Here is a 14,180-nt window from a genome sequence, read left to right on the forward strand (position 1 = left end):
TTGCCGGCTGGGTTTGAACCACGACAGAAAGTTATAGGAGAGATTATTTTTGCCTACTTCCAGGCAAGTGTTTTCCTTACTTGCTACTTTCAATCTGTTCTCCTTCCCATTTTAGGAGAAAATAAAGTATGGAGCACACCGGTGCTCTCAAGAACTGGAAATCCCTTCTTATCTCCTTTTTCTTTCTTCTACCTTCTTAAGCTGCTCTGAAGCTTTCAAAGAACACAAACATGGCAACTGGGAACTAACCAGAAACTACATATTTTATATATTCATCACTCTATATATTTACCACTACTTATTACAAAGTCTTGAGAGAGCAAGGAAATACTGGAAGAAACAGACTTCTCAGCACTTACAGAACAGCTCTGGAAAACCAATTACTGGTGTGACATACAACATAACACCATGCTGATGAGACAATGGTTGTAGTCAAAAACCACAGAGATGGCCTCCAAATCTAAACTTTGAGGAAAAAGGAAGGAGGACCAGTACACAACACATTCACCTCCTTGGTACAAACTATTGAGAAATAAAGCAAGAAGCAAGACTATTCAAAGTCTAGCTCTCAACTTTAGTAAAAAGAGAGCACAGCTAATGCACAAAAATAAAGGATAAAGAAGTTTCAACATAATTGCTCTTCCATTTCTTGGTTTCTCATTTTACAGCCCTTCAAGACAGGCTGCATATAGGAACTAAATGAAACAGATGAGGAAGAGGTCCAAAAAGACACCTGACAATGGAGGCATTTCTGTACTGACTCCTACTAGTTTGGACCTCTATTGCCTCCTCTTGCTTCTTTCTGTCTCTGGATGCTTTTATACCAGTGTACCCAAAGGAGCCTATCGAAGCCTGAGCAGTCTAATTATATTAGTATGAGACAACAGGCTTCCAGAGTTTTGCACAATCTGATCTGATACACTAATTAGTACCTTAAAAAAATCCTGAGTTACAATTAATTCTGTATAAAAGCATTCCTTTAGGTTTCGGTTTGTTCTGTTTCCCTTTTGAGTAGGAGGCAGGGGAAGAAACGACTATGGAAAAACCTGTCTCAGCAGAGAAGCCAACAAAAACCCCTATGGAACTGCCACACTTTTTGTTTTGTCATTTGTTGTTTTTTTGGGGGGGGGTGGGGTGTTAGTTGGTTTTTTTAATCACCACAGCATAACGTATCTGATTCTGCTCCCCGAACAGTGAAGAAAACCAAAGACCCAGTGCAAGAGAATCTGTTACTCTCCTTTTTCTTAACATCTGAACTGTTTACATGTGGTTATTGTAGCACTAAAACCAAATAAATAATCATATCTTCACAGAAGTTTGAAATTCAGTTGAAGGACATCAAATTCCATTTTCTGTCCAACTTCATGGCCTAATTCTGTGAAGGTTTACACGCTTGCAAAATGCAATGTATTTCTTGGAAATTTCTGGCACTCAGTCCCTCCCAGAAGATGCTCAGTATTGTGCCAAAATACAGGGAGACCAGGTAACATCTTGTGTTATATTTCCAAAACTAATTAATTTGCTAACCATGTGTCAACATTACCGTTTTCATTGCAGCATGTAATGAAAGAAGAACAGCTGAGAAAGGACTGTAAAAGTACCTTGTAGTCAGGACTTAACTTTTACATAAACCTCTCTACATCACATCCTTCCAGAGCTTCACCTCCCCAAACTGTTAAAATCACAAGACATGCAAATATATTTGACAATATGGTCAGGACTCTTGAGGGTTCTTTAACTACATGCAGATGCCTGTATCCCACTAATTATGACAAGTCCATTTAGTAACTCTCTTCAAAGTCAACCAAAAGCCATCACACAGCTTTAAGTATCTGCAAGTATTTTAAAGTCTGGGTCTGTTTTTAATTTTACCATATCAACAGCCAAATGTTTATGAGGAAAACAAAATTTATGGAACACATCAACACATATGAAGAAATCAACACACTTAAATGCTTAATAAAATTACTTAGCACAATAAAGTTCAAATCAGTTCCTCTGCCCTTTACAAATTTTCTGAGTAATACCATATATCCTTAAAACCTTTTTATTGCAAGTTTAAGAGAAAAGGGAACATACATTGATATCTGCTTCTCTTCTACTCTAAATGGAAAACATAACAGAACAAAATACTAAGTAAATCACAGTCAAAGCCAAGAAGATTTCTTTTAGAGTTAATTACCAGATTTTGACAATGTTTTCTTCTGGAAAGAATGTACTTTGTAAAACATACACACAAAAAAAAAATCATTTTAAGGGACTAGATTGATTTCACCAGAACTTGCAGAGAATCCAAGCAGGCCTTGTTTCTAACACCTCAGTGTACCCTCCTGGAAACCAGACTGCAGCAGTAACGGAAAGAATCCCTGAACATTTCTTTCTAGGTGACCTGCTCTGTAAATGCAGATCCTCAGTGCCCCAGTTCCTTGTGGGGCACCCTTACAATGGAGCAGTATACCCAAGCTTCATACATAATCTGTCACCTCCCACTTAGTTCACAGCAAGTCCAGCTCCAGAGTTAAAACTGGTGGGGTTACTGGAAAGTCCAAGCTTCCCGACACATGTCCAGACTACACGGTTGCCACAAAGCCAGCACACACCTGGGATCTATAAGGCACTCAATACTGCATAAACACTGTGGTATTTCTAAAGATAAAAACTGTGAATCCAGTTCCACAGAAGAGTATACTGTTTCAGTTGTTTTATCCCAATTTAGGAAAACCAATGTTTTATGAAGAACTGAAATGTTGCTTTTCCAATAACTTTAATAGGCAGGCCATACTAAATGTAAAAATTTATCCATTGATTTCCCATATTCTAAGCACTAAAATAATTTGAGACATTTACAATTCAAACAGTTTATTCCCATATATGCAATAGATTCTTTACTAGGACCCAACAAAGCTGAAAATCAGTGAGACATACCACACTTTTGTCCACACTGGACCCTGTTCTGTTGTCATTGGAATTTTCTGCAGAGACAGCTAAATACCTGTAACAACATTTAAAAAGTTGTATTTTAAAGAGTTGTTTAAAAGCAAGGTTATTAAAGAAAACAAAGACCAAACAAACACAAGCACCCTAAAACATAATCCCCAGATATTTTGCTCCAAAATGTAGATAAACAAATAGTAACATATTCAGATTTTTTCAGTTCTGTATTAAAATTTAAGATTTAAGCATATTTAATTGGAAAAGTCACATAATTTACTGTAAAGACTAAATTACAAAGCTGAAGTAGAAGACGACCATAAAAAAGGATTTCTGCCAAATACTAATACAACCACTTCTCTTCTCTTTTTTTTTTTTTTTTTTTTTAAATAACCATTGAAAAAAATCTTTGCTTTCCATGGTTACAACACTCTCACTGGCTTCCATCCCATAAATATTTACTCAGGCACTTACGCAGCAAGTAGCAGCAATGAAGAGAACTCTGCAGATTGTGTAACTTCCAACAAAGTTACTAAGAGTTCCACACACAAAAAGTATGCCCTGAAGGCAGTGTTCTTATTTTACACAGGTGTTTACCAAAAATACCACAAAATTCTATTTGTCATGATTCTGAAAAGTCAGGTAAATAAATACAAATTACTATCTCCAAATTCCTTTGGTATTTGATGTCATATTCTTGGCATAATAACTGAGCTAGAGAGATGTAAAGTGTCTCTAACTGCATTTGATTATATGAGGGAAAACTCTATAACATATGAACCAAGGAAGATGGACACATCACCCTTTGTTTCATGCGTGTATCTTCACACACACAAAAACCTCTCCAAAAGATTAAGGAGGGTAAAATCAAAGACATCTCCAAACCATGGTCAAATTAAACATCAAGACCGCTTTCAGGCAATCAAATGACAAAGAGGAAATGTAACAGAAAGGGGCTGGCTGTCTTGAGTACAAGAAGCCACTATATCTTGCACACCAGGGCTGTTGAGTAGTGAGAATGTGATACTTGAACAGGTACAGCACCAGCTCCATCAGAATCCAGAAGAGAACACATAAACCAGATAGGGCTACAAAGTGTACTCAGGTAGTATGCCAAAATCTGCATTACAGGTGACGTTCAATAATAAACATCCATATTTCCTAATTTACAGACAACAAGATAACAGGCGTAGAAAGTAAAACATTGTAGTACTTTAAAGACAGAAGTCACATTGTTTTCCTACATTGCTGTTTCTTTAAACGCTCTAGCATACACAAATAAGATTAAACTGCAGGAGGGGGGATGATAAATGTGTAACTTTTTTCTAAATACACTTTTTTAATTTTTTTAAACTACTTTCAGTACAAAAACAGAATAAAAATTAGGATTAGAGGTTTAGCAAGTACGAATGGTCATTTCAGATTTCTCAAGACTATCACACTATTGAAGTATTATGGGACAAAATTCAGTTCTAGGCCAACATTTTAGTTCTAGTAAGCCTACAAAGTTATGATAGTATTTAGCAGCAGAGTTCTTCAATGACTGCAAAACACAGCCACTTAGAACTCTAAATTCCTGATACTGTCCCCCAAGAAGGAAGAGAGGGAGAGAAGAAATTATGTTATTAACATGCTTCTTCTATATACTACTGCATCTTCTTCATAACACATTCCAAAATCTTCCTGCAAGGCAAAACTTGAGATTTTTTTTATAGACTAAAATCAGAACAGTAGGTGAAATTCCTGAACTGCTGAACTCCCAAACTGTATGCAAGACTTGCAAAGTCCTTCTATGCCTCACTATGCACAGCACAACAAAACCAACTCTTTGCAGAGATGGAAAGAATTTCAACACAGGCTTGGAAAAGTGGTTCCTCTTCTACACAAGGACGAAAACCTGATTTCCTTTAAAGTCTTCCTATCCAGAAATGCTATTAAAACTAATAGTGTCTATCTGACACAGTCTACTAGAAGTTTTAGTCCATTTTAAGCTTGACACCCACCACAATTAAAAGCAGCTTTCAAAGAAAAAGTTACTGAGATTTTGAATGTAGATGTAGCTATCCATAGTGCCTACAACAAGAATGACTGTTGAAAGTATGAATTAATATAATTTAAAATTATGTCATTTAAAGTCGTCTAAGTAACAGTGAAAAATGTAAAGAATCACAATCTCACTCTGCAGTGGATGAGTACTTTGGGGAAAAAAAAGAAAGATTATGAAGCAAATAACAGGCAAGTAGAAAGTATCTTATTTCTAGTAAGTCAAGGTTTAATTTATCACATGCTAAAACACTGATGTAAACTATGGAATCTTTATATACAGCTCAAGAACAGGAATTAACAGTAAAACAAAGTGACATTCATATCCCTCACTTGTGACTACATATATAATTCAGTGCTCTGCAGGTGGCCCTGCCTAGTGGCAGCAACAGTGGATTTTTCCTGCTTAGCTTCTGCAGCACCACTATATAATATTCTTAATGCAGAATAAGACATTCAAAAATTGTGTGATATTTTTAAGGCACTGATGACTAGCAGTACTAGTTCTTATTATCAAAGTGTCAAAAGAGTGTAATTTACTAGGATTCTAAATACAGCTTGGGAAGAGTCAGAAACAGTGCTGACAAAAGAATACACCATTAGCTTACTTTCTGCATACATACCGACGGTTGCTGTAGTACGTAAATCCTACAAAAGGAAGCTGGTTGCCCACAAATGCTTTTGGTATGGGAAATGTTTCTTCCTCTCCTTTGTCTTCTTCCAGATCATCAAAATTACTAGTGTCAATGTCACTACTTAAGTCAGGCACAACTGGTGCTACAGCTATAAAGAAAAAGTAGAATAGTATGATAATAATCATTAAATTACTTCATTGACTAAGAAATCTCATTCCTTGGTACAGAGTAAATAAAACTTTACATTCCCTTACAAGAAATACAGCAGTCCTTTTGCTAACATAATAAATAAGCCAGACCACTGTCTCTGAGAAAAGCATTATAAGAGTCATAGAATCCCCTCCCACAACCTGCTGGCCATGCTCCTTTTGATGCAGCCCAGCATACGGCTGGCTTTCTGGGCTAAGAGTGCACATGGCCGGGACATACTGAGCTTCTCATCAACCAACACCCCTAAATCCTTCTCCTCAGGGCTAATCTGAATCCAGTCTCCACACAGACTGTATTTGTGCTTGCAATTGACCCACCCCAGGTGAGTTCAACCCTTGTTGAACTTCATGAGGTTGGCACTGGCCCAACTTTTAAGCCTGTTGAAGTCCCTCAGTATGGCATCCCTTCCCTCCAGTGTCAACCACACCGTACAGCCTAGTGTCAGCGGCAAACTTGCCGAGGGTACACTCGATCCCACTGTCCATGTCCATTATACTTACTGTCTCTGAGGGTTTCCCAGGCCCACTGATCATTTTTGAAGAAAAGGTGCCGCTTGATTTCTTCCACACCATTTCGTCCTAGCCTCACTTCCCTGTTAAAGAATGCTTTGGTTAAACATGAGAGATAACAAACTATTCTGAAGGAAAGACTCATTATAAAGCATGATCTAACAACAAAGACAAAAAAATTACCTCTCAAACTAAGGAAAGAAGTAGACATACCACAAAGTCTTCATGTGAACATACCTATATGAGCACAACAGCCTCATTTCAGAACTCAGTGTGGTTTTAAGTCTTGCCTGTAAGATTCCCTGCTGCTACTGTTTCCACCACTATGGAGTCACTAGGCAGCTGCCAAGCAGCACCTGGGTTCTACTTTTTCTGCAAGTTCATGCTGTTACTCAAATTACATGCAGCCCAACAAATGCAACAGCTTCCCTCCTTTGTAGCCCCAGTTCTCTAGCAAAGGTTATAAGTGGCATAGGTACAACAGGACTGTACTCACAAAGTGAAACAGACCTAGCACCTACAATTCAGATGGGCTTCTTGTGGGCTGACTCTACCCTGATCCTGAATGCCAACTAAGCTGAGAATGTATTAGGGGCACTCCTGAAATGCATCTTTTGCTTTAGCTTCATCTGAAAGGAATTTGTTTTGTGTGCCACTCACCACCGGGCATGACAGACCAGTATAACAGTAGCTGCTACTAAGGAGTAACACTTCATATTCGAACTAAATTTATAAAGTAGACATACCCATAGTAGCAGAACCTCCCTTTCCCCAGTACACATGCTACCACTACAAAGAGCAGCAGCAACCATTGACAACTCCTCTCCCAAATACTGGGACTGGAGAAGATAAAACTGATGCTACTGCTTGTCTAGCTCGCAGTAACATCACTTAGTAACTACTGCTTCAGGTTAGACAAAATACTATTTCAGAGCATTTCAGACAAAGTAACTTAAAGACTTAGGCTGAGGTTCTAAAATCCATTTATTAACAAGTTTAAGCAGATGTTCTGTCCTTTAAGCAAAACACTGACAGTTCCTTACATTGCTGTAGTTCAAAGAAAAAGCCCGATTCCTATGAAAACCATTCAACTAGTGGAAATGCATGCAGAGATCAGAAAAATGCCTAGGCAGCATCTAAATGGGAACAGCTACACTGCATTTATGCCAAGACAATAGTTTCATTTCTCTTCTGCAGTTTAGAAACCCACACAAAACAAATACATTTATGTTCTTTCAACTTAAGAAGAAATTCTCTTAACAAAGTCTTACTTTCATTTTGAGTAAAGCTTAAATCTTACCTATCAGTTAAAAAGGCACAAATAAGGTTTTTTGCCTCTTTAGAAATATCATTGTCATCAGGGAAAGTAAGGGAGTTTTTATGGTTCATAATCTTACTGTATGTTCCAACCAAAGAATCTGCATAAAAAGGTGTATCACCTGAAAAAGCAGCAACACAAAAATTAAAAAGCAGATCAAAAGTATTTTAGATTTGATTTATAATATTTGAATTACATATGCAACAAGGTAAGCAACTAAGTGAACAAGAGACAAGGACAAGTAAATGTTTGAGAACTGTGCAAGAATATTCCTAAAAAACATTCTGTAAATATAGGATCAGTAAACCACAGCTTATATCAGAAGAGCTTAATAGAATTAAAGCCGTTAAAAACAACTGCAATTTCGGAGTCTAGTTAAGTAGCACAGGCAATTCTGATTATCCTACTACTCACCTACAAGCATCTCATACAAAAAGACTCCAACTGACCACCAGTCGCATTCTCGCCCATAGTAACCATCACCACCCTGGGACTTCAATACTTCAGGAGAGATATAGTCTGGTGTTCCCACAGCTGTATCACATCGTACCATACCTTCCTACAAAGAGAAGGAAAACCCAGATATGAGATCCAAAACTGCAAGCCATTTCCAAGAGTTTATGCAGCCTTAGCAACATCAGCAGATCAACACCAGTTTTTGTCAATAAACATTCTTTCTTGAACAAGTATTTTAACATTTTGAAATTCTGAGCTACTAATCCAGAACAAAGCACCAAATTTGTCAAACACACTGGAAGTGACTTAAGAACCTCAGTTAATATCAGAGAAGCAAACAGTATTGCATTTAGGTGCTGTAAACACTGAACAGCCTCTCCGGCTTGTGCCAGTATAAATGTGTCATATACTGACAGGATGCACCATAAGCAAGGAAAGTTCCTCTTGTTAGCATAAATGGGTCAATAACAGGGATATTGCTGAGAGGATCAGCTAAAGTGCAAGCTTTTCATTTCTGACCCAAGACTAAATGTAGACAGAGCCCTAAAACTCCAAGCAGACAGACTTCAAAACATGTAACAGGCAAGAAGATCTTCCTCACACCCCTGAAATGGGGCTGGCAGGATATAGATTAGTCACACTAGAGTTAGCATCCAGAATGCCACAGCTGCAACCACACCCCCCCTTCCAGTGCCATTTGGGCACTTCTGAAATAATTCTGTGCCATTCCTAGAAATGGATGTGTTGAAAAACTTGCATAAAAATACATAACTAAGTAAATATCACAAATATAAATCCAGTGTTGTGTATACAGCAAATCCAGAATGCACGACAATTAAGCTCCTACGCTGAGAAAGGTTACCACAGATTAACCTCTTTCAAAAGACTAGAAGAACCCAAAATTAGGCTCAAGACTACTCAGCTAGTTTTGTTTAGAACAGCACAAGATGTAAGGTGTTGTCGACACAAGAGTACTTCAGTAATGCTAATACAAAGCAATGTTTTTTAATTTTTTTCTTTTTTCTTTTTTTTTTTTGTACTTACAGCTTAAACACTGGGATAAAATTTTTCTATATTTCAAAATTCCTCATTGTTATGAACACAATCAGTATTAAGTCAAAATAAAGCCAAATTTTTGGTCAGGTATTCCACTCAAAGTGTACTGTTTGTGACTTGAAGCAACTCTTTAAATTTGCACACATATCCTGTACTTGGTTTTCATCGGTGCCTTTTATTTATGGCAAAGCAGCTAAATACAGTGATTTATTCAAAGCTCCTGGAATATGTTGAGAACACAATGTACTTATTACACAGACTCTATGAAGTATCATGTATTTCAGATTGGTTTCGTCATAAATATGTGCAGACTGACACAAACCAATCAGTTCTGTGCGGGAAACAAGACTGTTTCACAGTACATGAAATAGTGTTGCAAAACTACTTTTTTTTTTTAATGACTTGAGGATATATTTTTTAAAAAAGTAGTAACTCTATGACATTCTTTAACCTGTTCCCTTCAGATTGGTCTTTTTGCTACATCAGCCTATGGCTAATAAATACAATTGGGATTTGGTGACTTGTACATCAGTTCTGATTCTTTCATTACTGATACCCTATGTAAAGAAAATCTCACTTCTTTGCATTCAGTTTTGATAACTAACGACTTAAAGAAATAATCCAGAAGATCTGAAGACAATTGAAGTCTTGACTTCAGAAAGCTTCTTTAGGAAACAGCATAGAAGCTGATACAGTCCTTCAAGAGCCATTTCTGCATTCTATATTGTCAGTGAATAGGATGCATAACTAGTAATTGGAACAGAGTAGAACTTTCAACTCTTCTCACCCAGCTAAAAAGTTTTCGGTGTATTTCCTCATTTTTAAGCATGTTTTCCTTTCACAAACAGAAAAGTGAAATTAAAAAAATATATGTTTACCTTGTTCATCTTCATGCAAGTACCAAAATCTGCTAGTTTTAAATGACCAGCTTTGTCTAGCAGCATATTATCAGGCTTCACATCTCTGAAAGGAGAAAAATGTATTTTTTAAAAAGTAAATAACTCAATTTAACTTACGAAAACAACAGAAGTAAACTATTTTTCAGATGCAACATTGCAAGGAAAAATACCAACATGAAAGCACCATTTCCTCTGTTTTTTTCTGCTCTAAGCCTGTCCAACACACAGACTGCTAAACTACATTTTAAAAAATTATGTTATGAGCCTTCAGTCACCAAATTAACAAATCTGGACACTAATCTTGAACCTCAAGTTCCTAAAAAATACTCACTGGTTGAAGGTACAAGAAAACACAACATTCTGGTTCCGAGTAAGCTATCTCAGACCTTTAAAACATAGCTTCTTCTCTGCATCACTTCTATTTTAAGGGAACAAACAGATGTGATTTTCAGAATTAATGTGAACAAATATTTTTTCCCCATGCTCTTTTCCACAAAATACTTCCATTATAGAAAATAAGTTTTCATGAAGTAACTGGCAAAGTTCAGAACCCTTTGTTCTACCTATTCAAACTGTATCTTTCCAATCTGGCTCCATCAAAAACCTTGCTAAAGTCAAGACAAACAATACACTACTCCCCCCTCAGTGGTGGAGCCCATCATCTCGTCACACAAGCTAACTGGGTTGGTATTGCATGCTTCACCCTTTGTAAATCCATGCAGGCTCTTCCAAATCACCTTCCCATCCACATGCTTGAAAGTGGGTTTCGTGGAAATTTACTCTGCAAAATTCCCAAAGACTGCCTTTAAGGTGATCAGCCTACAGTTCTCCTGATCCTCCCCATCTTGCCCTTCTAGGGGCAGGTTGGGTGTGCCATTTGCTTCTTTGCAGTCATCAGGAATCTCCTAATTGCTGCAACCTTCCAAAGGTGACAGAGAGCAGTATCATAAGGGTACTGGCCAGCTCCTTCATGCCACTTGGCACATACTGTCTAGTGCCCTGGACATGTGTATACCCATGTTTGTGTAACTACGACTTAGCTTGATCTTCTTTTGCCACAATCACTTTCCCAAGTTCTGACACTAGGCACAGGGATCCAAGGGGCCTGAATGCAAACCTTACCAATGAAGGCTGAGGCAAAGGTAGCAGCCTCATCCATTTCCATGTCTTTTGTCACTAGGTCCCTGATGCATTCAGCAGTGGGCCCATATTTTTTTTAGTTTCCTTTCATTGCTCAGACTAACTCCAGTGGAAAACAAATTCTAAAAACTCTGCTGGTGTCAAAAATAAACTAAATTTTCAGAGGAAAAAAAAAAAATCACTGTGCTTCTGGCAACTTCTAATGCCTGCTTTCTAAAGCTTGCAGTACACATGTACAAATGGTTCATTCAGCAAGATAATTTATTCATTAGATGTAGCATAGCTACGTAATGATGCTCTAGATCCTCAAGCAACAGGTTAGTAGTTTGGTTTGCTTTGCTTTTTTGCAAAAGCTTACATGTTAATATTGATGATCTGGCCAAATTACAAACTGAGAATTTATACACTACGTCTTCCTCAAACTCTTCCTGCATTTTCTGTCAAAAAGAAAAAATAAAAATAATTGTTCTTCTGCTCCTAGTTCATACAATTAAAAACTAACAACAGATTAAAGTTCAAATATCAAAAAGTAAACTTCTCAACCTATTCAAGAAGTGCCTATACTTCACTTTAGGGCAAGTGCATAATATGAAACTAAACCAAGTCCCTTTGCTCTGCACCTCAATTTTCAGTCTTGTCCCTTACAAGAAAACATGAGTGATTTTCCTTGCATTATTCACAGATTCTTCTTTAATGGGTCACTGAGGCTTCGAATGCAGAGCAGAGAATTGGTAATTCCTAACAGTGGGACAATTGGATGAAGTGGGACAATTTTATTGCTCCCCAAACTGCAGAACATCAGTCTGATGAAAACCTTTACTTTGTATCAGGTCAGACTTGAAGTTTCTGATGGCAAGAACTTTTGAAGCTGTAAGACGGATTAATTATGAAATAATAATGATGAACATTACAAATTTTTAAAACTGCCTAAACAATCACTGAAGTCATCCTGGCAACACTAGAAATAAAACAACACTATGTAACAACACTTCTTTTCACCTGTGTATAAAACCCATTGAGTGAATTGCATCTAATGCAAGTACAACTTCAGCAGTATAAAATCTTGCCCATTTCTCCGGCACATCATAGTTGCTCATTAAATTCACAAGGTCCCCACCAGGCATGTATTCCATCACCATGTACAGGTAACGGTCATCTTGGAATGCGTAAAATAACTGTAAAAAGCAAATAAACAAAATAACAAGTCACTGTTACAGTTTTCTTTAATCTTTTGCTTGTTGGAAATTAAAGGAATCTCTGTGCAAACTGAATTACAGAGTAACAGAATTGCTACTACTGCATCATTCAGCAGACCTCCAAAATATCACAGTGGAAGGAGTCCTGGTTACAAATTAAGAGTAGTCAATTTGGTGCAATACATTTTGAGATCATTTCAAAGACTGCTCATTGCATAGGAGGATAAAACGCTTCCTTATTCACTGGGATGTGAATTACTATAGAGCAGGCTCACCAATATATATCTGGCAAAGAGTTTTAATAATTAACAGAATAGCTTATCTTGTAAACGTTCAGACAAACGTCGTTTCGAAACAAGTGTGATATCTGCTATTTGTTGTGTACAGCAAATGTGTACTCATTATTAACAAAATGTGCTTCCCTAACAGACCAATAGAACTAAAAAGGGACTTCGAAAAGCTAAAAATGAAGTTATGTAATTTCAAGTCATACAGCGTTATAATTAAATTGTTCTACAATGACAACACTTTAAAAGGAATAGAACTATACCTGAACAACCCAGGGACTATTAGCAAAAGCCATAATATCCCTTTCTTCCCAGAAGAATGCAGAATCTGATCTTTTTATCATCTCAAATTTGCTCAGGAGCTTCATAGCATATACTCTCCTTGAGGATTTATGCCTTACCTATGAGACAAATGTGACACACAGAACACGTAAATTTGCCACTGCTGAATATATTACTTTTCTGCTTCACTATTTAACAATTTTAAAAAGACTCTTCACATTTTTATAAAGAATTCTATACTGTAGGTCTATGGCATAATTACATTCCATTATCTGACAATATATGCATTGCTTTTAAAATACCTGCTAGAACTATTCAACAGAGAATTCCATAGGTGTTAACAGTCACTTCGTAATTTGTAGGTATGAGTCTTTAAAAGGACAAATATTGGCACCTGTTAAATACTAAAAAGTTAAAACTATTTGCATTTTCCAGAGTTCATTAGCAGACATGCACACTTGCTGCCATATTTCCAGTTTCTCCCAACAGTTCTCAATTTAATAAAGCAGGATGAACAAGCCTGGTTGCTAATCTACCACAAAAAACACACAGCATCTCTCGTCTGAGAGAACTATGTCCGCAAAAAAATGGTGTAATCCCTGAACTGGCAGAAATTCTTCTAGTCCTGAAAACTTATCCAAGTGTCCATATATACAGTGGCAAAGGCTAATTTTCTTGCTTATGACGAACATACATTCCATTGCATTTTAATAGAGAAGCATGACTACAATGTGAAACAAGTACCTGCACTTTAAAAATACTGAAATACGACATTCTCAAAAACATTTCCATAGGATAAAAAGAAATAAAAACTTCACTGAGCTGAAGGATTTAATATTTCAGAACACTGCATCTTCTGAAGACTGAATTCAGACAGCCATAATACATTCAAACGTACAAACGTAGAAACATAACTTACCAACTGAACCTCCCCAAATGCGCCTCTACCGATCACCTTCACCACTTCATAATCTTCAGCTTTCATGCGCAGGTCCCTCATTTTATTTACCGTGTCTTTATCTACATAAACCAAAATTTACATTTCATATATAATCAATATAATTAAACCCATTTGTCTCATTTCAATTTTTCATACTTATTAGATGTGTTGCTTAAAGAAGGCACTTTATCTTGAACCTACCTTCCTATTGGAAGCCTCTCTGCAGAATGCATGACCTCATTCTCATTACCATAGTAACCAAAACCTGACATAAACAT

General features: G+C 37.0%; 1 protein-coding gene across 1 annotated transcript; it reads right to left on the reverse strand.

Annotated features, from left to right (window-relative positions):
• Positions 1 to 2,925: 2,925 nt before the first annotated feature.
• On the reverse strand, positions 2,926 to 13,976 carry LOC104401326 (rho-associated protein kinase 1; the record flags this gene model as incomplete). The annotated part of the gene is made up of 9 exons (XM_010010469.1): positions 13,882 to 13,976; positions 12,944 to 13,081; positions 12,197 to 12,372; positions 10,037 to 10,121; positions 8,061 to 8,205; positions 7,629 to 7,767; positions 6,320 to 6,411; positions 5,598 to 5,757; positions 2,926 to 2,992 (listed from the first exon to the last, which is right to left on the reverse strand). Coding segments are annotated over exons 1-9 (1,083 nt in total), but the record flags the coding sequence as incomplete, so codon positions are not given.
• Positions 13,977 to 14,180: the final 204 nt, after the last annotated feature.

The sequence above is a fragment of the Nestor notabilis genome, unplaced genomic scaffold (genome assembly GCF_000696875.1).
Source record: "Nestor notabilis isolate BGI_N333 unplaced genomic scaffold, ASM69687v1 Scaffold20762, whole genome shotgun sequence".
Classification (NCBI taxonomy): Eukaryota; Metazoa; Chordata; class Aves; order Psittaciformes; family Psittacidae; genus Nestor; species Nestor notabilis.